Genomic DNA, 26,698 nt, shown 5'->3' with positions numbered 1-26,698 from the left:
TTTAAATCATGTTTTAAAATGTGCTGTTAAAATGAACAGCGACAGCTATGATAAAAACAAATACACCGTGGTAGGGTAAGTAGAGCTTTCGATATGGGCTGATGTTGGGGTCACCAACCAAGGTAACCAAACCGCGTCCGCCGGTGGCAGTGTCAAGATGCTTACTTTGACTGACGTAGGAGAAACGACATAGCGTGCATAAATTCCAGCCGTCCATCACCTGCACAAACCTTTCTCTACCTTGATTCTAAAATTCAAGATGATTCAGTACTCAATTAGGCCGTTTAAAAAAACTCACGTGGTATGCCTACTTAAGTTTTGTAATACCATCACTTTTAGATATTTCTTCCGTACCAATGACACGATGGATGGGAGCGAAATACGACGGTAGGTCCTACACAAAATCAACGGTGGACATTTCATCCCACTATTTAATATGGTATGCCTACGTGAGTTTTGTGAACATGATTTAGATTCAGTCGTTAAAATGGGTCATCGTACTTGATAGACGGGTAGATCTCATGAAAGATATATCCACGTGGCTCCAAATTTGTGGAAGTTACCCAGGTAGGTAGAGTCGCGGGTTGGGTACTTCCCCTTCCTGTCTTGAGCTTAAGACAGGCTGAGGCTCTGAGGGACCAAGTGATATATGAGTTTTATCCACGCCGTCCATTTATTTTTTTTATGTCATTTTAAGCTAAGAATTCAAAAATTACACAGATCTAACACTTCAGGGGACCACAAATAGGGGATTAATTTCTTACCGTTGAAAACTTTGTAGGCCAACAGAAGTTTTGGATCAAGCTGATATTTGTTTTTCCCTTCATCCAGGTACATATGACTTTATGAATAGGTTGGATGGTAAAAAAACATGACGGTGCACCCTAGAAGATTTCAACAGTGGTAACCATTAGCAATGTTGCTTAATATGGTGTGGCCCACTTGAACCTTGAAAGTATCTCATTTATTGGATTTTTCTCTAAAATGACATCAAAAAATTGATGGACGGTGTGGATTAAACCCATGCATCACGTGGCACCTTAGAACTCCAGCCTGTCTCGAGCTCAGGACAGGCGGTGGAAGTACCCAATCCGCGCCCGGTTGGTACTCGGGCGGCTCCTACTTCATCACGGTAGGAGGGCATTTACGTAAATCTAACCAAAACAGGTATTTATTTAAACCTCACTCCAAGCTTATACAGAGAAAGGGAGAGAGCTGCTTTCTACACGCGGCCGATGAGCGATTACCCGGCGCGAATTCCTGCAAAGAAGCCGCTGTGATTTTCTCCGTATCGTGAGAGCTCTTCTACTCGTCTGCAAGTTCTCCCCTTCTCTAAGCTCTCCCTTCCAAAAATCCCAAGAACTTTTCAGGAAATTACTCATCTACCCTCGTAGAAAAACCCTCTCTATCTCTCTGAAAAAACCCAAGCTATTTCAGAAATTTACTAATCTTGGTCACCCTGTTGAAAAACCCCATCTCTTTCTCTCTCTCAAGGTCAGATCTCCAAAAAACTCTCGAATTTTCAAGAAATCTACTGATCTGGGTCTTGTGGAAGAAGGGAATTTCTCTCTACCGATCTGAAATTCCCCCAAAACCATCTCCAAAAAAAAAAAAAACCCAGAAGTTTTCAGTAATTTTCATCTCCTTCGATTGAAAATCCTGAAATTCTCGAAGAAGATGGGATCAGAGCTGATCTTCAGAGGCCATGAATCGCAACCGCCCACTGACGCCTACTCCCCAAAGCCCCGGAAGCCCTGGGCCTCCGTCTCCCGCCCGATCAACTACATACTCCGCGATCAGCGCCTTCTCTTCGTCCTCATCGGCATCGCCCTCGCCTCCCTCGTCTTCGCCTTCGTCCCTTCCTCCCCAGCGCACGTTAGCATGGCCACGTCCCGCTTCACCGACCTAGATCCGATTCCCACCCTCAATGCCCGATCGGCCCACCGGGCCCCATACGAGAGCTCGGCATTGGTGACAGCAATGCGGAATTCGGTGAATTCAGGCGGGAAGGTGCCGTTGGGGCTGAAACGGAAGGGCCTGCGGATCGTCGTGACAGGTGGGGCCGGCTTCGTTGGGAGCCACCTCGTGGACCGTCTGATCGGGCGGGGTGATAGCGTGATTGTCGTCGATAATTTCTTCACAGGGAGGAAGGAGAACGTGATGCACCATTTCTCAAACCCCCGGTTCGAGCTCATCCGGCACGACGTCGTGGAGCCGCTGCTGCTGGAGGTGGATCAGATCTACCATCTGGCGTGTCCCGCCTCGCCGGTGCACTACAAGTTCAATCCAGTCAAGACCATCATATCCTTTTTCTTTCCAATTGAATCGGGTTTTTGGAGAATTAGGGTTAGGATCTTGATTTTAGACCGTTCATCAGAAAGGACAAAAAAATCTCTGATCAGTAATGATAACTTTCTTATGCATGGACGGTTGAGATTTCTGATCAGTGGAGTTTTTGGCTTGTGGCCCATCTATGATCATCAGAGAGCTTCTTTGCATAATGTGAAAATCTTGTCCGTACAAAAGGTAGGCGACGCGGTGATGATGAACCGGATATGGGAAATTATGCCATTGTCTGCCCAACGCGTGTGGATCGGCCCGATTTAGGTGATCATGACCGTGTGGCCCACCTTTTGTACGGACTGGATGTGGCATGTTGGCGGGAAGCATTTGTCTTTTTTGGGGGGAGGTTGTGAAATCCTTGATTCGGTGTCTTGCGGGAGCACAAGACAAATGTGGTGGGGACGCTGAACATGCTGGGGCTGGCGAAGAGGTTAGGGGCGAGGTTCTTGCTCACGAGCACCAGCGAGGTGTACGGTGATCCGCTGCAGCACCCGCAGGTGGAGACGTACTGGGGCAACGTCAATCCCATCGGTCCGTCTCTCTCTCTCTCTCTCTCTCTCTCTCTCTCTCTCTCTGCGGTGCACGTTAGCGGTGTTAGCGCATGTTAGCAGTTTATTGGAGTTGCGGCTAACGTGCGCCGCAGGTCTTGGGGCGGAGCAGGAGCCTGGGCCAGCTGCTTGAACTTTTCAAAGTCATGTAGATTCGGTCTCGCTTCTTTTTATTTTATTTCGACAAGTGGGGCCCACGCTTGGTGATCCACACTGTTGATATTCCGGGGCCTACTCTTGATGGGGGGATTCAATCCATGCGCCTTAAAATAGACGGTCAAGGGATAAGTATGGCAGCTGTCCAGAAAGAGGGCCAGATATTTGATTTGTGATCTTCCAATGTGGAAAGAGGACCAGTTATTAGTCAATACCTCACTTGAGGTGGTTCCTGTAAGATCAACCATCTGGATATACGAAACATGGGCCCCACTTGTACCAAATCAATGCAGGACTGTATTCACGGCTCTGATGCATACGTGCTTTTAATTCGTTGGGAGAGATCAAACGGGACGGTGTCCTTGGGCTGTTGTTGCCAGTAGGGGCCATGGTTAGATGATCTGGACCATTGACATTGCATTCCCCACCATGGATGTCGAATTTTGACGAGATTGGAACGTCATACGTCGAATATTTTGGCCTTTTTTCTTGCCATATTAATAGTCTAATTGTATGACATTGTTAGCTGTCTTGAAATCTTATAACTTAGGAGATATTTGGTCATCCCCCATCAATTTCTATGGTTTGCTAATGGCGGGCCGTGCTTGGATGGTCGAGCTTATCAGGACCCTACAATTTCTCTCTTAAAGCTTAAAGTCATTATTACTGGTGTAGAGATCTAATACGCAATAGGGATCCACATTCAAGGATTGAAAATTGGTTTTGGTGTACCATACAGTCACCATGGAAACCGTCTGGCCATTTCGGGCTGATACAGCTGTATTGTTTAGGGACGAAACTGATATGTATTGGGCAGGATTTATGGGTTTAGGATTTCAAACCTTGCCTACATGCAAACCTGGTGTGCAGGGGCGGTCCGTGTGTATGTTAGTAGAAAGGGGTCTCTGACTGTGATTACCATGTGCCTGGCTGGGGTTGGCCATGTGGATCAGTTTAAGACCCACTTAAAGAGGTGGGATGCTTGCACTCAGACAGTCCATGGACGGTACTCTTTACTGTCTACTGAATGATTAAGGTCATTTATAGCAGCCATTTTCTCATGATCTATTAATGGTGGAACCTACTTCCGGCATGTTTCTGATCGCCCATATGCATGGCCCAGTTCAAGGACTAGGATGGACTGCCTTGGAGTCTTTGCTATTTGGATCCAATGGTTGGGAATTTTTTTCTCCAGTTTTGGCGCTCCAAAAGTGTTCTTTCTCTGGGAGGCTGGCATGGTAGACTATCACCGTCCATGGTACATTTTGCTATCATTTTCAGCAATTCAAACTGTGCAGATTATGGCACCCCACCATGGATGCAGCATATCCGGGCCTCTTATTGACCATACAACCATAGTCATCCAATTAGCAGTTATCATATGGGTGGGTAAAAGTAAAAAGGTCAGTAGACCAAATTCAACCAGTGCAATCACCGGTGGGCAGGATATGCAGCTCTGTATTTGTGCCCATACATTGGATGGTCCAGATTGTTGTGCATGTTTTCTACCACTGTGATGGGATGAGTCACCATCATCTGAAACTGGTGGGAACTCCCATACTTGTCTACCCCTTTTTTTGAGAAGAGACGAGAAAATTATATTAAGAAAAAAGATTACAAAAGAGAAGCTACAATCAGACTTTTATGATAGATACACCTCTGCAATCGTTAATATAATGGTACGATGTATTTATTACCTGAAGTAGGGAAAAGGAGTGTTGCTATCAAAAGGGCCGCACAAGTAGCGGCCCTATTTTGATTTCTGACTTTCCATTTCTATATACATTTTCATAGGAAAATAGCTTTTAAAAAATGATATATTGATTTCTTTGAAGAAATGCCAACAACTCTAATCTTCTACACTCGTACTATTTCAATCTTCATGATGGAATATGGGTGTGTCCAAATTCAGGGTGGATGTATATGTTAATGTTTGTTACCTCTTCCACATTGCACACATTTTCAATATGGGAGATGTAGTATGTAGTATTTCAGTTCCTATGATGGAAAATGGGTGTATGCAAAATGATTGAGTTGGGTATAGATATCAGTTTCTTTCTTTTTCTTGTCTTTTGGAGAATGGTTACTTCAGTGTATGGATATCAATTACTTCTTCCATTTTGGGAACTGAGATGGTACACTTTACCTACTCTCATTTTCCATTCTGGATTTGGAGTAATACAAATAGTACATGCTTACTATTTCAGTTCCCATGATTGATAATGGGTTTATGTAAAACAAGTAAGGTGGATATAGTTGCCAGTTGCCTTTTCTTAAGGTGGATAGGCGGATGGCTTACTGCCTTATTTTAGATGGCAACTCATCCACAATGCATGTGGCATATGTTTATGTCAATCCAGAGCACATCCAAATAGTAGAAGCCATACGATAACCCAAAAATCACACTGACTGAATGGTCTGAACCATCCAATTAGTGGTTGGTGGAATATCAAATGGATGGTTGAAATTAAAATGGTCAAGAGTCCAAATTCAGCATGCAATCAGATGGTTAAGATAGTCCTATTACTCTGATTGCCAGGTTCTTCTCTACCCATGATTTTGATGGTCCATATTGCCATTACATGTTCTTTGGATGAGTGAACCATTTTAAAAATCTTGGTGAACTATTGGCACAGTCTAGCCTGTCTTTTATGAGAGGCCTTACTCTAGTAAAATGGAACTCTGACCCCATAACTAGAATAAGATCTCCTTGGAGCAAGAAATGTAGGTATCTGAATCGTACAGGTTCTTCTAGTCCCATATCTGACAGGTGTGGGGTTTTCATCAACGTTCTCTTGCACATGTAGGGGTTTTCTTGGCTGGGTATCTGACATGCATCTGTTGGTTGTTTGGGTTTGGCAGGGGTTCGCAGCTGCTATGATGAAGGGAAGCGCACAGCAGAAACTTTGACCATGGATTACCACAGGGGTGCCAATGTTGAGGTTTGTTTTTCATATCCAAATACTTGACCGTTCATCTGATGATTCCCCACTCTTCAATTAGCGAAATCATAAAATTGGCATCAATCAGGCGATCCTCACTGCCTGATCTGTGGCCTGTAAGAGGACTGTAAAAGAAAATTCCATGTTAAATGTGCAAGGTGTCCTCTTATTCGATGGCTAGGATTGTTTCTCAATATCCAGGATACAGTGAATCAGACCTCACCAGACTTGTGAATGGACCAGCCACATTCTGTCCCATCCTTTTAAGAGGTGTTGCACAATGTTTAAACAAATTACCACCATTTTCACTCAGGCGAAGTATTCCATGTAAGGCGTTTTTTCTCTTTCAGTGATCCTGATCTTTAATCTCTGGTCCCCACAGTGGACAGAGAGGGATCAAATGCATGTTCCATTGACCAAACCCAGCTGTTTGGTCCTCGGACTTCTACCCATGCATATAAGCCACAGGTTATGTTTTCTTTCAATAGGCCTATTATCTGATGGCTAGGTCCATCATTCATCCTTGGTGGGATCTCCCAGATGAACGGTCTCAACTGCTGAAAGGCGGTCCCCACCTGGAAGGAAATACTGGCCCAAATTAGAAAAAAAACGCTGTTAATTTGGGCCAAGCAGTGTACGTTTCCTCTTTTCTGTTGCAAGTAGTCTCACCGTATCATTCACCATTTTTTTCTTTTTTGTTGAATTTCTGTTAGAATTTCAATATTCTTAGGGCATGTTTGCATTGCTTCTAGTAACTGCAGAATTGATTCTCAATAAACAATTCCCAAGAATTGTTTCTCATGGCTCAGTGGTAGAAACTGTGTTTCTACGCTGAGGTCAGGGGTTTGAGAACCCATGTGGTGTTTTTTTTTGGGGGTGGGTGCGGTGGTGTGTGGTAAGAGTGTGTGTAAAAAAAATTGTTTCTTGAGAATTGCTTATGTGAAAAAGTGCATAAGAAAAACAATTTCCACATGAAGGTTTCAATGGTGAGCATTGAATCCCCCGTGTGTCCTGTGGCATGGCCTACTTAAATCTTTGATCTACTTCAATTTTGGAGTCACAACCTAACATTATATGGCAAAATGGACGGATGAAAGTGGATGTCTTACAGTCCTTGCTGTGGGCCACCACGCTGCAGATGGGGGTTATTGGAAAGTCACTTCTGTTCGGCTTCTCTAGGGATGAGATTTCTAAGCCTACGCGTGTGTGCAATGCAACTCATGTACACACCACATGTTTGCCATCATAGCATATAGGTACGAGATCCAATCCATCCATTAGAAAGGCACCACTAAATTGATGCTCTAGCCCAAGAATTAGGTCGATCCACTGGTCAGGTGGGCCACAATTTGCAAAACAAATGTACGACTCTAAAACACTTGGCTGAAATTTTCTAGCCCATCCACCTGTTTTGAATATTGGGGCCCACCTTCTCAGTGGACCAATATAATTTTAGGTAAAACATGGTCGGACCAACTAGTGGATGGATTTGATCTCGGACCTACGTGCCATGATAGCACACATTGATGTGTCAATATAATTTGGAAATTTGTTTTTTTTTTTTCTCTAAATTGATTAATTTAAAAGTTTTTATTTTAATAAAGGAAAAGAAAATTAAAAAAGAAGATTTTCAGAATCAACATCACAAAAAAAAGCGCATTTTTTTAGCAAAGCCGAACAGGCCCTTACGGTTTGAAATGCAGGTGAGGATTGCTCGGATCTTTAACACTTATGGCCCTCGTATGTGCATCGATGATGGTCGTGTCGTCAGCAATTTTGTTGCCCAGGTGCAGTTCTTCATTTTTCTTATCTTTCTTTTGCTAATTGCCTATCTTATTTTCTGTTGTTCTTAGTTTTAAGTCCCCATTTATCAAAATTGATTCGGAAAACAACAAAATAACACCACTAAAGCTCCCACATACTGTGGTAAAAAAGGCCTTTTTGCTTATAGGAGTTCTGGCAGAAACATCATATTCTGAGCATTGAGTAGTCTCCCTTCACTTTAAGGGCAGTGTATAAACCTTTGGGCCTTCTTGGGAAAATTGGAATGTGGCACATAGGTTGTGTTGATCCTGCCCATTTGTTGGTGGAGCCTATGTTGTACGGGCCAATGATCAACAATATTAGTACAGTGTACACAAGAACTGCGATGGTCCACATTCAGATGGTAAAAAGTCTACTGATCTGATGTATAGGATTTTCCAATCCATTCTTCCCCCGAATCCTGCCCTTCAAATGTTGGGGGCCACTAGGTGTGTGAATAAGTCTGGCAATGGGTTGGGTCTGGACCAGGCAAAATCAGACTAATTCTAAATCTGGACCTGAACCAACCCTGGGCCCGCCTCTCTCTGCTTGCCAGCTCTAGACGTGAACAGTGTGGATCACTAGGTGGTGACCTTATGACCTAGTGCAGAGAGCAAATGTAAGGTTTTCCCTGTTAATGACTAATATAAAATCCTGAAAAATTCTTTCTTCAGGCATTGCGAAAGGAACCTTTGACAGTTTACGGTGATGGGAAGCAAACCCGGAGTTTCCAATATGTTTCTGACCTGGTAAGTGTTTTTCCCCACCTTTCATTTTTAGATGGGAATTGATTTCCACACCCGCCTAGGTCGATACGTCCCTGCTTTTCTCTCTATCAACAGGGGTTGCTGTAAATACTGCCCCCATTATTATATGCTGTGTCTACAACTGATGCTGTATAAATTGAGTCCGCCATAAAATTGTGCACTTTCACCCTCAGCCTTGAATTTTGCAGTTGCCAACTTCCTTAATTTTGAAAGTCTCTCTGTCGTTGAGTCTGTATAATGTAGGGGCAAGATGGTGTATTGCGTTCAGGTTCTAAGGAGATTCTTTTTGGGATTTGTCGTACAGGTGGAGGGTCTGATACGGCTGATGGAAGGTGAACATGTGGGGCCCTTCAATCTCGGAAACCCAGGGGAATTTACCATGCTCGAGCTTGCTCAGGTAAGAATAGATAATATGTAATTCTTGTGTATGCCCCTGCCCTGTCATATGAGGATCATATTCCATTTCCATGTCTGTTTGATTTACCAAAAAAAAAAAAAAAAACTGATTGAAGAATACAGTACTGCCTCCAGTCTCCTTTAGCAGGAGGAGAAAGAAATAATACTGCCCTCAGGAATTCTTCTCGTTCAGAATCCACCTGTTGGTGTAATAACCAAGGGTTGAAAATCAGTTTCGGTGTCTACTGTTTTGGTCACCACCAAAAGTGGGTTGCTTCACCCTGTATCAGGCCCTCTCAGGCTGATACAGCCGTATCATTCATAGACGAAAACAGTAGGAATCGCTTGATACACAGCTGTATCATTCATGCAGGAAAACAGTAGGAATCGCACTTAAGTATTGGTTTTGGATGATACTTCTAACCCTGGCTTTTTTTTCTTGGGTCAGTTGGGACTTTGCTTCTATTTATTTATTTTAGTACTTCTAACTCACTGGGAATCAACATCTAAGACTAGAGGACAGTTGAATCAGATTTTGCAAATGACCAAATTGCCCTTTATAGGTTGGGCTTCCATCATCTAAGCCTTATCCCAACTAATTGGGATCGGCTAGATGAATCCCGTTCCACCATTCCACTCTATCACGGGCCATATCCCTCACAAAGCTTTGATTTTTTTAATGATTAAGATGCCCTTCCAATGATATCTCTTTGTAAGTGATGGATTTGCCCTGGTGACATGATTTGTGCAGGTGGTCCAGGAGACAATAGACCCGAACGCCCGGATAGAGTTCCGGCCAAACACGGAGGATGACCCGCACAAGAGGAAGCCTGACATCACGAAGGCGAAGGAGCAACTTGGGTGGGAGCCCACCGTGCCCCTACGGAAGGGGCTTCCACTCATGGTATCCGACTTCCGGACCCGCATCTTCGGCGACCACAAGGATGGCGTGGTCTCAGCCTAGGTGAGAATAGAGAGAGGAATTGCTGTTTTCAAGCACCCACCTACAAGAGCATTTTTACTTTGCCCTCTCTCCTGCATTCTCCTTTGCGATTTGGGCAATGCTTGTTTCTTTCCTTGTTCCTCTACCTACCTTTGTTTGGTGTTGTTCTTCTTGTTTATTTTTTTTTTTTGCCCTTTTAGCTTGATATTGATATATTCATCATAGAGACAACAAGGTAGCTAGCGTTGATACCAGCAGCATGTCTTTTTACCATTCATTACAATATCATTTTCTGACCTTTCCAGAAAGCGTTTTGGGGAAGTTGGGTTTTCTTATAAAAGGCCTTTTGATTGCTTTTGGCCCTTGTTGGGGATGTGCCCACGTGCTCAGAAATGGAAAAGGAATGGCAGTGAAATTGAGAGGATGGCTTCTTCTTTTTTTTAGCACACAGCTTGTTATATGAATAAAGTGTGCGTTTGGGTCTTTGGTTGGATTGTAATTCTTAATTTTTAAATAATGAAGTGGAAATAACCAATCTGTTTATTCCACAGCCAGCGTTCTCCACCACCTACATGAAATAATGCTTTAACAAGCGAAGAAAATCTTACTAAAAGTAGTTGAGTGTGTAAAAATAGGTATTTCTTAATTAATAAATAAGTTAATTTTATTTTTTTAATATGGGTTTTGCCTTTTGAATGCCACGTGGCATGCTCAATCTTCAGTGTTGACTGGATTTTTCATTCTATGAATCAGATATTTAGGATTATCCTATTGGCATGATTTTTGCATCATGGCTTAAATCAACATGGGTCAATCCATCTGCCATTTAAAGGCGGGCTTAAATCAACATGGGTCAATCCATCTGCCATTTAAAGGCTTTGTGACGCTGCTAAGGGGACATTGGGAAAACCCTTCAATTAGATAAATATATAAGGAATTGGTTAAAATTTTATATAATTTTCAAGTCAATGTTGGAATGTCCGTCAGTCACGCATCGGTGGGTGGGACCCACAGAACTTGAGCTGATGGGTAGCAGACCACCAAGAGACCTCTTAATTGGAGTATGAAGTGGTCAGCGGCACAAATGGGCCCAACGGGGTGTTAGGTCAAAGTACCAAATATCAGCACTATCCCTAATTCATTCAGGTGGGCTACACCAAGGGAAACAGTTTGGAGAGTGAGTGTCGCCTCCTAATGTGATCCACCTGTATCACAAATGAACCTGGCTTTTTTGGCGCTAAGTCTAAACTTGGGCCACTCATCTAATGGCTGGAGTGGATTTGGAAAATGCATGATGGTGGTGGAGCCCACCCCAACGGCACAACCCTTTGTACGTTCACGCGGATGCCTGATTATGGAGTGAGGCCGTGACCACACTTTACCGTGGTATGAAGACCATGTGTTTTATCCAAGCTGTCCATCTGTTTCTCCAGCTCAATTTAGGGCATGGGCCCAAAATTGAAGTATATCCAAACTTCAGGTGGACCACACCACAGAAAACAGTGGAAATTGGATGCTTATAGTTGAAGTCTTCTTGGGTGATGGGGGGCCACAGAAAAGCTGATATTTGTGGCTTCTATTCACCCAAATCCGTTTGACATTATGAACAGTTTGGATGACAAATAAATATCACTGTGGGCTCTAGGATGGTTTCAACGGTGGACGTCATTATCCCACCTGTTTTCTGTGGTGGGGTACACTTGAGCTTTGGAAATGCTTCGAATTTTGGCTCATGTCCTAAAATGAGCTGGAGAAACGGTATGGACGGAGTGGATAAAAATCATATATCAGGCCCACCATCATATATTTCAAGATACATTCCACATGATTGGAAACAGTGTACAGGTGACACTCACCCTCCAAACAGTCTAAAGGCTGATTTTTGGGCTGACGCATCTGATGGACGGAATGAAGTCCACACACACACACACAGAGTAATGCTCACACGCAACTAGTTGGCGTGTGAGGCCCACCATGATGTTTGTACAACATCTTGTCCGTCCATTAAGATTATCCCATCATGATAATGAAATGCCCCAAAAATCAGGTTGATCCAACTATTAGGTCGGCCTCAAAGATTATCTGTAGATGACAGACCCGTAGGTCCAACTACAGTCCCAGTTCATTCAGTTATGGTCGGTTTTAACTTATTTATTTCTTCCATCAGGCACAAGCATCGCCCACCAGCCTTAAAAAAGTAAGATCCAAGCCAAGGTTGTCATAGGTGAGCCATCACCGTCTTCAACGGGCAAGATTTGCCCACGTTAGGTGAGGACCGGAATCTTTTTTATGACCAGAATGTTCACGTTAGGTGAGGGCCAGAATATTCTCATCTTGTGACATGTTTTACCTCTCTGTTTTCTCTCACTTTTCCAGGAAAATACTGATAATGTTTTCACACTTGAAATCATGACCATGCAACCAATAACTAGTTCATTGGCCCACTTTGATGTATTTGCATTGCATCCAGGCCGTCCATCCATTTTGGAAGCTCATTTGACTGCCAAAAATGAAGCAGATACAAAACTTAGGTGGGCCACGCCAGATGAAACAGTGGTGACTGAATATCCACCATTTAAAAATTAATGGGGGCCACCGGAATGTTTATTTGCCATCCAACCAGTTTATAAGATCACCAAGACCTGGATGAAAGGGCCCATACAAATATCATCTCGATCCGAAACTTTTATGGCCCACAAAAGGTTTTTTTATTGGTCAATTACACTTGGATGGACAGACCCAGATCTTAGAATGCATGTGGTTGAATAGACAAAAGTCCTGGAATTAGACAGCCCAGTAAAAGCAGGAATGCTTTCCAGGTATGGCCAATCGAAGATGTGTCTGTCCATCCATCTTGGATTAACAGTCCAGATCTCATACGGGTGAACCTCACGCTACATTTGGAGATCCACTTAAAAGAGACCTCCAACTAGAACTCTTTGATATAGCTATGAAGTGCTCTACACGAGCCTTAAACTAATGAGTACGAAGATTTTTTTAATTTATTTTATTTTTTATTTTTTATTTTTTTTAAGGTGCAATATACGCCCATAAATTGACTGTTTAAACACCTACTTACCTGCCAAAGAAAAAATACTGAACCAGTGCAGTATGCCGAAGCCCACACCTCATCAATGACTGGGTCGGTCAGACCGTTCCACATGCCTCTAATTATTTCAGGAGCAGGGAAGAACAATGCCTGATTTTAGAATCTGTTCTTAGTACAACTTCATGAAATGGGGCTCGTGTTGAACTCGAGTATTGTTTCATGATCTTCGGAAATCCTGTAAGAGTATAATCCCAAATTTTGAAATTGTGTGTGTGTGAGGCAAGAAATATATAGATTTTGTTCTCACTGCCTGAGCTAAATGCAGCTTTTCATTACTACGAAAAATGGAGATTACATGAACTATACGGACGTATAGCATCTGTGGCCCAATATTTGTACACTGGGATGTCCGTCTTTCAGAGAGATCCAGACTGCTGATGGAACATGGCGAAGAAATCTCCTTGGCAGGAAAAGGATAACCCTTCAATCTGTATCCTAAATAGCTTAAGAATGTAGCAAGATACAAATTTTGATGGGAAAAGGGAAAGATTCAGATGGGGTGGAATCTTCTAATCTGAAATTTTTTAGCATGGTCCACCCAAGGTGAGGCCTGTGATCAATGGTCTGGACCACTGAAAAGGAAGAGCAGACATTCTACCTACTGGCACATTAAATCCTTGTTGAGTACTACTTCTGGAATGTATTTCATACACAAAGTCAGAAATAGCAAACATTAGAAATGGTAAGCATAGTGTTTATCTAAAACCACATTCCCCAACCTGGTTACCCATTAGCATGGTTACCTGAGATGCATGAAATGCATAACTGCCCATCACTCGGTCCTTAGTGGTATAGAGAATCTGGATTGCAATCTACTGGCCGTCCAAACAGCAAATTGTCGAAACTGGGAATTGTATCAGATGTGATTACATCACTTGGGATTCCTGAGAACGATGATAACGGAGTCTCCACGAAGGAACATCTTGCTGATGAACCGATCCTTGTTTACTGGGAGAGCTTTCTTCTTGCCTTTCCCCGTCTTGGGTATCTGCACAGAGTCAAATCTTTTGCTTAAATGGGTTTTGAGAAGAACGAATGGGAGGAATGCTCGACTTGAAAGTGTCCATCAGCAAATGCCAATGATAATCGCCCCCTATGTGCCAACATGGCATGCGCATGAGATCTTGTCCGTTCCTTGGGCAAGTGCCATGAAAAACCTAGGTTAGTGTTCACTCCCAAGTATAGGGTTGTGATGTAGTAATAAACTCGGTGAGACCGAGGTCGAATCCACAGGAACCGAAAATTGTACGTGATCTGGAACTAGGTAGAAATAACTAGACTAAGATGTGATCTAAACCAAATAGAAATTAAGGAATAATTGTGGAAGAATTATCTAAAACTTTGAGGAATTCAGAGAAAATAAGCTAGGGATTCAGCGGATCCACTTGTAGAGATCAGGGAGATTTTATGCCAGGATCACAAAGTATGGAAATTTACTGAACTGCCATTGATATAGGTTTCAAGAGATAAAAGGTGTATGAATTAGAATGGATTCCATCACCAAACCATGCCCAGGAGACAAAGCAAACAACAGAATTAATCTAAATATCAATCAATCAACATGCCATGAAGGTCAGGAAGGTACTATCATCCTACCATGCCCATGGGACAATGATGAACAACAGGGCTTCCTGACTTCATAAATGTAAAAAGAGGAAAGAAATATTCAAAGCCATTGCAAGCCCATTGTAATTTTAGTCACAACATGCCATTAAAAACTAAAAATATTTCTATAAAATTAAATCAAAAATAATCTCTTCAATCTAATCAAAGGGCACCAGCAATATCTCTCCCATCAGGCTACAAGCTTCACCCCTTAGCCCTAGCTGAGAGGTTTAGCCACTCATGATTGGGCTAGATCTCATACTAAAATAAAGAAAAAGAAAGAAGAAGAAAACAATGAAGAAAAGAAAAAAAAAAACCACTCTACTCCCTGTCTCTTTCTCTCTTCGCGTCTAAAACTCCAACTCCTCTGCTGTTTCACGTCCTCAGCCACGTCCAGCAGAAATCCCAGCCGCTGTTACTCTCCAGCAGCCTTAAAACTCAGCCTCCCCTCTCTTCTTCACAACCAAAACCGGCTCCCCCCCACTCTGCTCGTTCACTCCTTTCTTTTATACAACCAGGGGCGGAGAAGAGCTGGAGTCCCAGTCGAGCTAGCTGCGGAAACCCCTTACGCGTAGTAGAGACGCAACTTTCCTTTTCACTGTGGTGTTGATGGGGCACACGATCAATGATATCAGTAGAATCCGTCCCATCCATTCGATTTATCTCGAAAAACTAGTCTGAGATGGACGGTTTTATTTCAATGTTGATGTGGCCCACTTGATTTTCTGATTTGCCGTCTAATTTATGTTTGAACGGTTAAGATCTGCTGTCTGATGTATTTTGCAATTTCTCCGCCTAGGTGAAGGTCTTGGCCGCCTTTCAGAGCAGATGAACGGCTTGGATCATCGAGAAGGGTAATGATGGTGGCCCACTGAGTTTCGTCCGCAAGCTCTGTTTGCGAACAGAGCTTGCGCAGACCTTGCGCTGGGCTGTCAGTGGAGCCCATGAACACTGTCATAAAGAGAATCCTCTCCGTTCATTCGACTCGTGGCGAAAAAACAGTAAGAAACACGCATTTTTTTCTTGATTTTAGTGTGGCCCACCGTATCTTCTACTCCGCCGTTCATCATACATTGAACGGTTAGGATTATGCAGAACTTTCCATGGTGGTAAAAAGACACCTAGGCGAGGGTCTACCCCAACCTCTCGTCACAATGGACGGTCCAGATCTTCGTAATAAGCGCTGATTGGGGCCCACTGCTGGAAAACGGACGGACAGCGTCCGTCCGCTGTTGCTGCGGAAGAAGAAGACGGGTCAGCCCGTCTTTGACCGGGCTGACCGTCCGGTGTGGCGCGGGCAGCGGTGCACTCTGTACACGCGCTGTGTATATAGAGTCCAGTGTGATGATCGTGAGAAATCTGCTCCGTCCATCCGCTTTGACACGTGGTTTAAACCGTGTAGAACAATTTTGAAGCATATCCGGATATCAGGCGGGCCCCACAGAATGATTAAAGGGCTGATCTGTCCATTGGGCCACTTCCACAGTGATCCAGGGGCTGAAATTTTACGTGTACGGTTTATTTATGGTCCTCAAGCCACGTGTGAAGTTTCGAACTGATCGGATGGTGGGAACCCTATGATCTTGCATTTTGGACACTTTTCGGGCCACTTGAGCTTCGATTCCTCGATTTCCGCGGACCCTGGTGTATAATTTCGTCGCTCTTGGTCTTCTGGAGTCCGTCCCATGCTTTAGTGTCATCAGATCGGTAAATCCATGCTTTTTAGTGTCCTTTCTCAGTCCAAGCTCATGAAGACGCCCCGCATCACAAATTCAATTAAATTAGGCTATTAAACGGTGTCATGCTTGTAAATTCATGCAATAAATGGGTCTAATATGCAATATTTGACCCTCAACACAACCCCCAACCAGCATTTTGCTAGTCCCAGGCAAAGTATGCGAAAAATAAGTTGAGAATTACCGGAGAATTTCTATGAACTCGAGTGATTTTGGAAAACAATCTAGATATTCAGAATTCAACAATTCATGAATGTTGGGCCTTACTCTCTCCTAGACTCAAACACACGGTAAGCTTCATTCAAAGTATTAGTCCCTTAATTAGAAATAATCCTAAACATTGAGTTCCACAAATGTAAAGTGTAGTCCCAACTTTCAACATTAATATTCAATTCTTTATTTCAGGGTATCGTCGGTAATCAATAAGAGAATTCATAATAACCAAAGCTTGCCTCAAAGATCATCTTTTCATTCCTTCATTTTTTTTTTTTTTTTTTTTTTAAACGAAAAACCAATAATGGGAATGAAGTCCACACTTATAGGGAGCAAACCTATAGTGAATATTCTTTGCCTAACCTTTCTCAACTGTATCTCTTCCTTTTAATTGATCTTGACGGGCAATTGTTCAAGTTGGTTCTTACTGATCACCAAATTAACCCTTCAGTTTCAACTGAAATCTTAATGTGTAAGCGAGATGTGACATGTGAAATCATGACTCAATCAATGTTTACAACTTCTAATCATGGATTAAACTTAACTGTGAAATCTAACGAGCAACTGAATCCAAGAGCAGTAAATCACCAACATTCCATATCCTGTAATTCTAAATCAAAGATGGTCGTCCAATCACTTTGAATTCATCAGAAAGTCCAGAGAAAATTTAAAAATTTTCACAATTTTTGCTCAAGAAAATACTGATTAGGTAACCTAATCTCCCACCCCCAACTTAAAAGCTACATTGTCCTCAATGTAAAGGATATGAGTATGGAATGCGCATAGGACAACAAAAGTAAAGAAAAAGTGAAGGGAAGATAGTACCTGGATGATGAATCATGAGAGACTTTCAAAGAGATCGCGGCAGGGAATCCAGTGACACAGAACTAACAAAAATAAAATCCTACCTATACCACTTTCGCAAGTGCTCTCGATTGCATTTAGCGCATGCAACAAGCCTTTAAACCCCTAGGTTACCCCTAGTGGACGAGTTGTAGTCTCATGAGGGTTTGCAGGAATGTTACCCACAAACATTGAACTAGCTAGGAAAATGAAATAAGTTGAAAAGCTGGGTTGCCTCCCAGGGAGCGCTAAGTTTACCGTCTTCAGCCAGACAAAAGCAACTACCATAATCCTATGAAAGCGATAAACCTACCTATACCTCCATCGGACTAGGAGATCAGTCCTGGTAAACAGGATCAGTCGAGGCATGGACATGTCCTCTGAATCAAATTTCTCGACAAATGGTTTCAATCGATGGCCATTGACTTTAAATTCCTTGCCATTGTCGGGATCTCTTATCTCAACAGCCCCATGAGGAAAAACAACAACAATGTAAGGGCCGGTCCAACGAGATCGAAGCTTACCCGGAAAGAGATGTAATCGAGAATTGTACAAAAAGACCTTCTGACCAGGCGTGAATGATTTTCGCAAAATGTGTTGGTCATGAAATGCTTTCATCTTGTCCTTATAAATTCTCGAATTATCGTACGCATCATTCCGGATTTCCTCAAGTTCATTCAATTGAAGTTTTCGTAGCGAGCCAGCGTTGTCCAGATTGAAATTAAGATTTTTGATCGCCCAGTACGCTTTATGTTCTAACTCCACAGGCAAGTGACAAGCTTTCCCATAGACAAGTCTAAAGGGAGACATTCCAATAGGAGTTTTAAATGCGGTACGGTATGCCCATAAAGCATCGGTCAATCGGATTGTCCAATCCTTACGATCTGGGTTAACCGTTTTCTCCAAAATGTGTTTGATCTCCCTATTGGAAATCTCAGCTTGTCCACTTGTCTGTGGATGGTATGGGGTGCTCACCTTATGAGAGATACCGTATTTCTTCATTAAGCTCTCGAATGGTCTATTACAAAAGTGTGAGCCCCCATCACTAATGATGGCTCGAGGCGTTCCGAATCGAGAAAGGATGTTTTCTTTTAAGAATTTAATGACCGTGCGATGGTCATTCTTTCGACACGGAATCGCTTCGACCCATTTAGTGACATAATCCACGGCGAGCAAAATATATAGATTTCCAAACGATTGGGGGAATGGTCCCATGAAATCGATGCCCCAGCAATCAAATGCTTCAATGATAAGAATGGGATTCAAAGGCATCATATTTCGACGGGACAATGCTCCCAATTTAACAACGCTCACAAGCTTTGCAAAATTCATGAGTGTCCCTGAACATGTGGCCAGTAAAAGCCACACTGGAGAATCTTGGCCGTGGTCTTTTTAGCGAAAAAGTGACCACCATAAGCCTGAGAGTGACAAAGGAGATAACATTCAGATGCTCATCGTCTGTACACATCTCCTTAGAATTTGGTCGGGCAATATTTAAATAGATAAGGATCATCCTAGCAGAAAAGTTGCGCACCTCGGTGAAAAATTTCTTCTTATCTTGTGCACTCCACTGTGTCGATAGCACCCGTAGCAAGATAATTAGCAATATCGGAACCAAGGTGAATGGGAGACTACAAACAATTGTTCATCGGGGAACATGTCATTGATATGGGTCGCCTCAAGGGAATCGAGGTATTAAGGCGAGAAAGGTGATCGGCCACTCGTTCTCTACTCCCTTTTTATCTTTAATTTCCAAATCAAATTCTTGGAGTAGAAGGATCCATCTTATCAAGCGGGGCTTAGAATCATTCTTAGAAAGAAGATACTTCAGTGCCGCATGATCTGTATATATAATGATCTTGGATCCGATCAGGTAGGACCTAAATTTGTCCAAGGCGAACACTACGGCTAAGAGTTCCTTTTCCGTAGTCGAGTAGTTCACTTGGGCAGGATTTAGAGTCCTACTTGCGTAGTGAATGACGTAGGGCTTCTTGTCTTTTCTCTGGCCTAGGACCGCCCCAAGAGCATAATCAGAAGCGTCGCACATAAGCTCAAAAGGAAGGTTCCAGTCGGGTGGCTGCATGATAGGTGCAGTGGTTAATGTGCCTTTAAGCTTGGTGAAAGCTTCCTGGCATTGCTCAGTCCACTCGTACGGAACATCCTTTTGAAGAAGATTACATAATGGACGAGAGAGGAGACTAAAGTCCTTTATGAATCGCCTGTAAAACCCTGCGTGTCCTAAGAAGGATCGCACGTCTCTAATGTTCTTGGGTGGAGGTAGGTTAGAGATAAGATCGATTTTTGCCTTATCTACCTCGATTCCCTTGGACGAGATGATATGCCCAAGGACAATTCCCTTCTGAACCATGAAATGGCACTTCTCCCAATTAAGTACCAAGTTCTTCTCTTCACATCTTTTCAGCACACATTTAAGACTTTCCAAGCACTTGCTGAAAGATGGACCGTAAACAGAGAAATCGTCCATGAAGACCTCTAAATATTGCCCCACCATGTCAGAAAAAATACTAAGCATACATCGCTGAAAAGTGGCAGGGGCATTACATAGTCCGAATGGCATCCTTCGATAGGCAAAGGTGCCGTAGGGACATGTAAATGTAGTCTTTTCCTGGTCTTCGGGGCTATCTCTATCTGGTTGTAGCACGAATACCCGTCCAAGAAAATCAGAATAGGAATGACCAACTAACCTTTCAAGGATCTGATCAATGAATGGTAAAGGGAAGTGGTCTTTCCTCGTGACGGTATTCAACTTCCTGTAGTCAATGCACATTCTCCAACCAGTAGTGACTCTAGTTGGCACGAGTTCATTATTAGCATTGGCTACGATGGTGATTCCGGACTTCTTAGGGACCACTTGAGTTGGACTCACCCATTGACTATCAGATATAGGGTATATAATACCCACGTCTAATAGTTTAAGAACTTCAGCTTTAACTACTTCCTTCATGTTTGGATTTAGTCTACGTTATAGTTGCTGAACGGTTTTTGCATTATCCTCAAGGTATATGTGATGAGTACAAATTGAGGGATCGATTCCCTTGAGGTCTGCAATCGTCCATCCCAGGGCTCCTTTATGCTCAATGAGAGTAGATATGAGTATACTCTCCTGTTCTTTCTCCAGGTGGGCAGAGATCACCACCGGGTATGTTTCATCTTGACCTAAATAGGCATATTTCAAATCAGAGGGCAAAGGTTTTAGGTCAAGCTTCGGCGGCTTGAGGTTAGACGGTAGAGGCACTACATCAGTTTGTGATAATTCTTCAAATTGTGGCCTCCATCGGTTAACTTCAAGTACCGGTGCAGTATCAAGCAAGGCGCACGTCTCCCTAATCATGTCATTATCAAAATCATGGGAGTGGGCCAGGCACGTCTCTAGATGGTCGGAGGATAAGGTCAGAGGTGTCGTATCTTCCACGAAAGAGTCAATCATGTTAATGTCGTGGAAATCGTCATCATCCTCTGAGTTGCTGCCGTTATTGAAAAAAATGTTTGACTCCAATGTCAAATTTCCAAAAGACATAGTCATGATACCATTCCCACAATTGATAATTGCATTTGACGTGGCAAGGAATGGGCGACCAAGAATGACAGGAATCTGAGTGCTCATGTTATTGATGGGTTCAGTGTCCAGGATGATAAAGTCTACAGGGTAGTAAAATCTATCAACTTGGACCAACACGTCCTCAATTATCCCTCTTGGTACACGAACAGAGCGATCAGCAAGTTGTAGTGTGGTTAGGGTGGGTTTTAATTCACCAAAACCTAACTGTTTGTATACCGAGTAGGGAATCAAATTGACGCTCGCTCCTAAGTCAAGAAGTGCGTGATCAATTCGATGGTTCCCGATTACACATGATATGGTTGGGCTACTGGGATCCTTGAATTTCTGCGGCACGTCTGCTTGAGGATGGCACTCACTTTCTCGATCAAGAAGATTTTCTTTTGAATAATTTTCCGTCGCTTGGTCGTGCATAAGTCTTTTAGGAATTTGGCATATGAATGTATCTGTTTAAGGACATCAAGTAGAGGAATGTTGACTTTCACTGTTTCACACCTCTAGGATATCCCGAGAGTTAGAGAGAGGTTTTGGTGAAACCAACCGTTGGGGAATGGAGCAACCGGCTTCTCTAGAAGTTAGGTTCCACTTTTTGTGGGGCATCAGTGGATCCATCATTGTTGTCCTCTTACGGTTCTTGAGGCTTTTCGGGCCTAACCTGGAAGAGTTTTATCAATGATCTTCCCACTCCTAAGAGTGGTGATGGATTTAGCATGCCCCATCTGATTTGAAGAGCTGGGATCATTATTCTCGTACTGCGGTTTAGGATTGGGGAGAGGTTGTGCGGGAAGCATCCCCTTTTCTATAACCGTCATACGAGAATATATCTTTTGCATAAAATCTGTAATTCCCCGCATTGCCTAAGCCGGCTCTTGTATGGGATTTTGAACCGGTTCCTCTTGAGGTTTCACTTGATTTGGATTTTGATTGAAGAAACCTGGAGGAGTCGCCGTTTGTCCATTTCTCCAATTGAAGTTTGGATGATTTTTCCAGCCAGGATTGTATGTGTTGGAGTTAGGTCCAGTAAAAGGTCTTTGATAGTTATTTACGGCATTGGCTTGTTCATTCAACACTCCTCGAAAGGCAGGTATTGTAGGACAGTTTTCAGTTGTGTGAATGTTGCAATCACAGATGCCGCAAACAATTTCATTGACCTTATCCTTCTTTCCTTCCATGGCCTCAACTTTCCTTATGAGCGTAGTCACTTTACACTTGAGATCATCCTCTTCTTTCAAGAGATATAATCCACCTTTCTCCTTTGATTGAGTTGGCCTAGACGTGGTGTTCAACTTTGGGTAATAGTCCCAAGATTGTGTTTTTTCAGCCAAACTGTCGAGGTAGTCCCATGCCTCGTTGACATCTTTATTAATGAATTCTCCATTACACATTGTCTCGACCATTTGGCGCATGGAAGATGTCAGTCCATCGTAGAAAAAATTTGTAATGCGCCACGTTTCAAATCCGTGTTGTGGGCATGAACTGACCAAATCTTTGAACCTTTCCCAACATTGGAAGAATGTTTCATCTTCTTTTGGGCAAAGTTCATGATTGCTTTACGAGGGTAATCGTTTTAATCAAGTTCAAAGTATTATTCCATTAATTAGAAAAATTCTAACTATTGAGATCTATAAATGTAGAGTCTAATCTCGACTTGTCAACATTAAGATTCACCTCGATATTTAAGGATACATTAGGAAAACATAATGTAGCTATTATTTCATCGAACTCTTTCAAATGTAAATATGGACTTTGATTCAAGTCCATGGAATTTGGGAAGGAGTTGGATAACTCCTGGCTTGATGTCTATTTGTCCTGTGTTTTCGGGAAAAATCATGCATGAGGGCGTACTCACTCCCGCGGTTGTAGAAAATCTCGTAAAGTACGAGGCGGGGATGCTGTTGCACCTCATTCTCATCTTGGGTATCCTCCACCCCGGGTGGAAGTAGAGGAGGTTGGTGTTCAGCCATAACTAATTAACTCCGGGGATTTCGAGCGGTGTCTAGTCTGCGATGGATAGTCAACCCCTCAACTAATCCTCCTTGATCAAGAGACGTCGAGTGTTGTCACGGGCCCACTTGGGCATGAAACACTCATGACCCTCAATCAAATTCAAAGTCTAATCCTAAGAAAGGAAAAGAAAATCTAGAAAGAAAGAGAGAGTTGGAAAGAAATTACCAAATTGGAGTCCTAAGTTAAAAACCTGCAAAATAAAATAAAAATAAGTTAGATTCTTAAAAATAGAAGAAAAATAACAGTAAATTAATTTCTAAAAGAAGGAATTCTTAAAAGAAAGTGGAATTTTCTAAAGTAAATTAGGAAAGATCTAAACTAGAGAGTAAATTACTAAAAGAGAATTGAAAAATAGGGAGTAGGGAAAGAGCTTACCAAATTAGAAATTTCTATCTTAAAGGCCTACAAAATAAGAAGGTTAGTTCCTAAAAATATTCTAAAAATAAATTAGGAAAATAAATTAGATTCTAAAAGTGCTAGAATTAGAAAATTTCTAAAATTTAAACCCTAATTCTAAAAATATGAAAAAGTAGAGAGATGAGGAAGGAATTACCAATTGAGAAACTTATGTCCAGATCCTATAAAATAGGAAACAAGTTAGTTTTGAACTCAAATAGAAATAAATAAATAAATAAATAAAACTAAGGTTAGTAAAATCCTAATCTTAAACTAATCCTAAAACCAATTAATTTCAGAAAATCGTAACCGTCAGTCCCCGGCAACGGCGCCAAAAACTTGTTCACTCCCCAAGTATAGGGTTGTGATGTAGTAATAAACTCGGTGAGACCGAGGTCGAATCCACTGGGACTGAGACTTGTACGTTATCTGAAACTAGGTAGAAATAGAACTAGACTAAGATGTGATCTAAACCAAATAGAAATTAAGGAATAATTGTGGAAGAATTATCTAAAACTTTAAGGAATTCAGAGAAAATAAGCTAGGGATTCAGCGGATCCACTTGTAGAGATCAGGGAGATTTTATGCCAGGATCACAAAGTATGGAAATTTACTGAACTGCCATTGATATAGGTTTCAAGAGATAAAAGGTGTATGAATTAGAATGGATTCCATCACCAAACCATGCCCAGGAGACAAAGCAAACAACAGAATTAATCTAAATATCAATCAATCAACATGCCATGAAGGTCAGGAAGGTACTATCATCCTACCATGCCCATGGGACAATGATGAACAACAGCGCTTCCTGACTTCATAAATGTAAAAAGAGGAAAGAAATATTCAAAGCCATTGCAAGCCCATTGTAATTTTAGTCACAACATGCCATTAAAAACTAAAAAATATTTCTATAAAATTAAATCAAAAATAATCTCTTCAATCTAATCAAAGGGCACCAGCAATATCTCTCCCATCAGGCTACAAGCTTCACCCCTTAGCCCTAGCTGAGAGGTTTAGCCACTCATGATTGGGCTAGATCTCATACTAGAATAGAGAAAAAGAAAGAAGAAGAAAACAATGAAGAAAAGAAAAAAAACACCACTCTACTCCCTGTCTCTTTCTCTCTTCGCGTCTAAAACTCCAACTCCTCTGCTGTTTCACGTCCTCAGCCACGTCCAGCAGAAATCCCCGCCGCTGTTTCTCTCTTTCACAACCAAAACCGGCTCCCTTCTCTCTTTCACAACCAAAACCGGCTCCCTTCTCTCTTTTATACAACCAGGGGCGGAGAAGAGCTGGAGTCCCAGTCGAGCTAGCTGCGGAAACCCCTTACGCGTAGTAGAGACGCAACTTTCCTTTTCACTGTGGTGTTGATGGGGCACACGATCAATGATATCAGTAGAATCCGTCCCATCCATTCGATTTATCTCGAAAAACTAGTCTGAGATGGACGGTTTTATTTCAATGTTGATGTGGCCCACTTGATTTTCTGATTTGCCGTCTAATTTATGTTTGAACGGTTAAGATCTGCTGTCTGATGTATTTTGCAATTTCTCCGCCTAGGTGAAGGTCTTGGCCGCCTTTCAGAGCAGATGAACGGCTTGGATCATCGAGAAGGGTAATGATGGTGGCCCACTGAGTTTCGTCCGCAAGCTCTGTTTGCGAACAGAGCTTGCGCAGACCTTGCGCTGGTGATTGGTGGGACCCATGAACACTGTCATAAAGAGAATCCTCTCCGTTCATTCGACTCGTGGCGAAAAAACAGTAAGAAACACGCATTTTTTTCTTGATTTTAGTGTGGCCCACCGTATCTTCTACTCCGCCGTTCATCATACATTGAACGGTTAGGATTATGCAGAACTTTCCATGGTGGTAAAAAGACACCTAGGCGAGGGTCTACCCCAACCTCTCGTCACAATGGACGGTCCAGATCTTCGTAATAAGCGCTGATTGGGGCCCACTGCTGGAAAACGGACGGACAGCGTCCGTCCGCTGTTGCTGCGGAAGAAGAAGACGGGTCAGCCCGTCTTTGACCGGGCTGACCGTCCGGTGCGGTGCACTCTGTACACGCGCTGTGTATATAGAGTCCAGTGTGATGATCGTGAGAAATCTGCTCCGTCCATCCGCTTTGACACGTGGTTTAAACCGTGTAGAACAATTTTGAAGCATATCCGGATATCAGGCGGGCCCCACAGAATGATTAAAGGGCTGATCTGTCCATTGGGCCACTTCCACAGTGATCCAGGGGCTGAAATTTTACGTGTACGGTTTATTTATGGTCCTCAAGCCACGTGTGAAGTTTCGAACTGATCAGATGGTGGGAACCCTATGATCTTGCATTTTGGACACTTTTCAGGCCACTTGAGCTTCGATTCCTCGATTTCCGCGGACCCCTGGTGTATAATTTCGTCGCTCTTGGTCTTCTGGAGTCCGTCCCCTGCTTTAGTGTCATCAGATCGGTAAATCCATGCTTTTTAGTGTCCTTTCCCAGTCCAAGCTCATGAAGACGCCCTGCATCACAAATTCAATTAAATTAGGCTATTAAACGGTGTCATGCTTGTAAATTCATGCAATAAATGGGTCTGATATGCAATATTTGACCCTCAACAAGGTGCCATGTTGAAAGTGCCCTGGACTGAAAACGATGCCATTCCATTCTTCAGGTGGACACACGTGCAGAATTGGCGTGGGGTGGGGCACTTGTTTTCCACACTTGCATATGGGTGCTGGTGAAGTTATAAGAGGAACGCTGCTTGCAAGAGCTCACCTACAAATGCCAAAGGTCAGTGCCCCATATGTGCCGAAGTAGCAGACTCGTGCAAGATCCCGGCCATCAAGCAGGCACAGTGTTGAGTGTGCCCGAGTTCCATTCTTCGGCTGGGCATGCATGTCTGAAACAATTGATGGTTTAGAAAAGGCCAATCACAGTCTACGTTCAACGTACATCTGGCCAGCTCAAGACTGAATATCAATATTGAGGGGTGTAGTGGTCGGGCCCAAAAACGATATAATACAGGCATATCCAACTGTATTGGACAATACATGCCCATATAGGCTCTTTTTTTTTCTTCTTTTCTTTTCTTTTTTCTTTTTTTAAATGTATGTAATGGTATATATCAGACTATTCATTGATAAGAATGATGTCTGGCTGAAATCAAGCATGATTAGGTAGACTCCAATCCATTACAATGATTTTTTATTTTTTTTAATGGAAAAAAAAAAAGTGATGGTTTACATCTCTTCCGATTTTTCCCAAAATGGTCCATTCCGCTTCGATTTGTCAAAAAATTCCACTAAAATCATGTGTTTCGAAAATG

General features: G+C 42.6%; 2 protein-coding genes and 1 non-coding gene across 7 annotated transcripts in view; 2 read left to right on the top strand and 1 right to left on the bottom strand.

Moving 5' to 3' along the window:
• The first annotated feature begins 1,183 nt into the window (after positions 1 to 1,183).
• LOC131231790 (UDP-glucuronic acid decarboxylase 2-like) lies at positions 1,184 to 10,252 on the top strand. 2 transcript variants are annotated; one of them, XM_058228094.1, is made up of 7 exons: positions 1,184 to 2,302; positions 2,728 to 2,874; positions 5,910 to 5,989; positions 7,693 to 7,776; positions 8,467 to 8,541; positions 8,864 to 8,956; positions 9,707 to 10,252. In XM_058228094.1, exons 1-7 carry the CDS (start codon positions 1,678 to 1,680, stop codon positions 9,917 to 9,919), a joined length of 1,317 nt encoding a protein of 438 aa, XP_058084077.1. In that variant the 5' UTR covers positions 1,184 to 1,677; the 3' UTR covers positions 9,920 to 10,252. The 2 variants fall into 2 exon arrangements, with proteins under 2 accessions (XP_058084077.1, XP_058084078.1); XM_058228095.1 differs by having other exon boundaries at positions 1,184 to 2,306; positions 2,732 to 2,874.
• A 3,006-nt stretch (positions 10,253 to 13,258) lies between these two features.
• LOC131230858 (uncharacterized) overlaps positions 13,259 to 26,698 on the bottom strand; it is a 31,605-nt gene continuing 18,165 nt past the window's right edge. For 3 of the 4 annotated variants that reach the window (XM_058226880.1, XM_058226882.1, XM_058226883.1), the window contains one exon: positions 13,259 to 13,995. In XM_058226880.1, the coding sequence (XP_058082863.1) occupies positions 13,879 to 13,995 (117 nt within the window). In that variant the 3' untranslated portion in view covers positions 13,259 to 13,878. Of the gene's footprint in view, positions 13,996 to 14,017; positions 14,151 to 25,992; positions 26,149 to 26,698 lie in introns of those variants that run through there. The other variant, XM_058226881.1, reaches the window with a different exon arrangement.
• LOC131232129 (small nucleolar RNA R71) lies at positions 22,437 to 22,541 on the top strand. The gene has a single exon (XR_009164735.1). It is a non-coding gene; the product is annotated as a small nucleolar RNA R71 (small nucleolar RNA).

This window comes from Magnolia sinica, chromosome 17 (assembly GCF_029962835.1).
Source record: "Magnolia sinica isolate HGM2019 chromosome 17, MsV1, whole genome shotgun sequence".
In the NCBI taxonomy this organism is placed as follows: Eukaryota; Viridiplantae; Streptophyta; class Magnoliopsida; order Magnoliales; family Magnoliaceae; genus Magnolia; species Magnolia sinica.
Note: the sequence above shows the minus strand (reverse complement) of the source record. Positions and strands in the feature narration are given on the sequence as shown.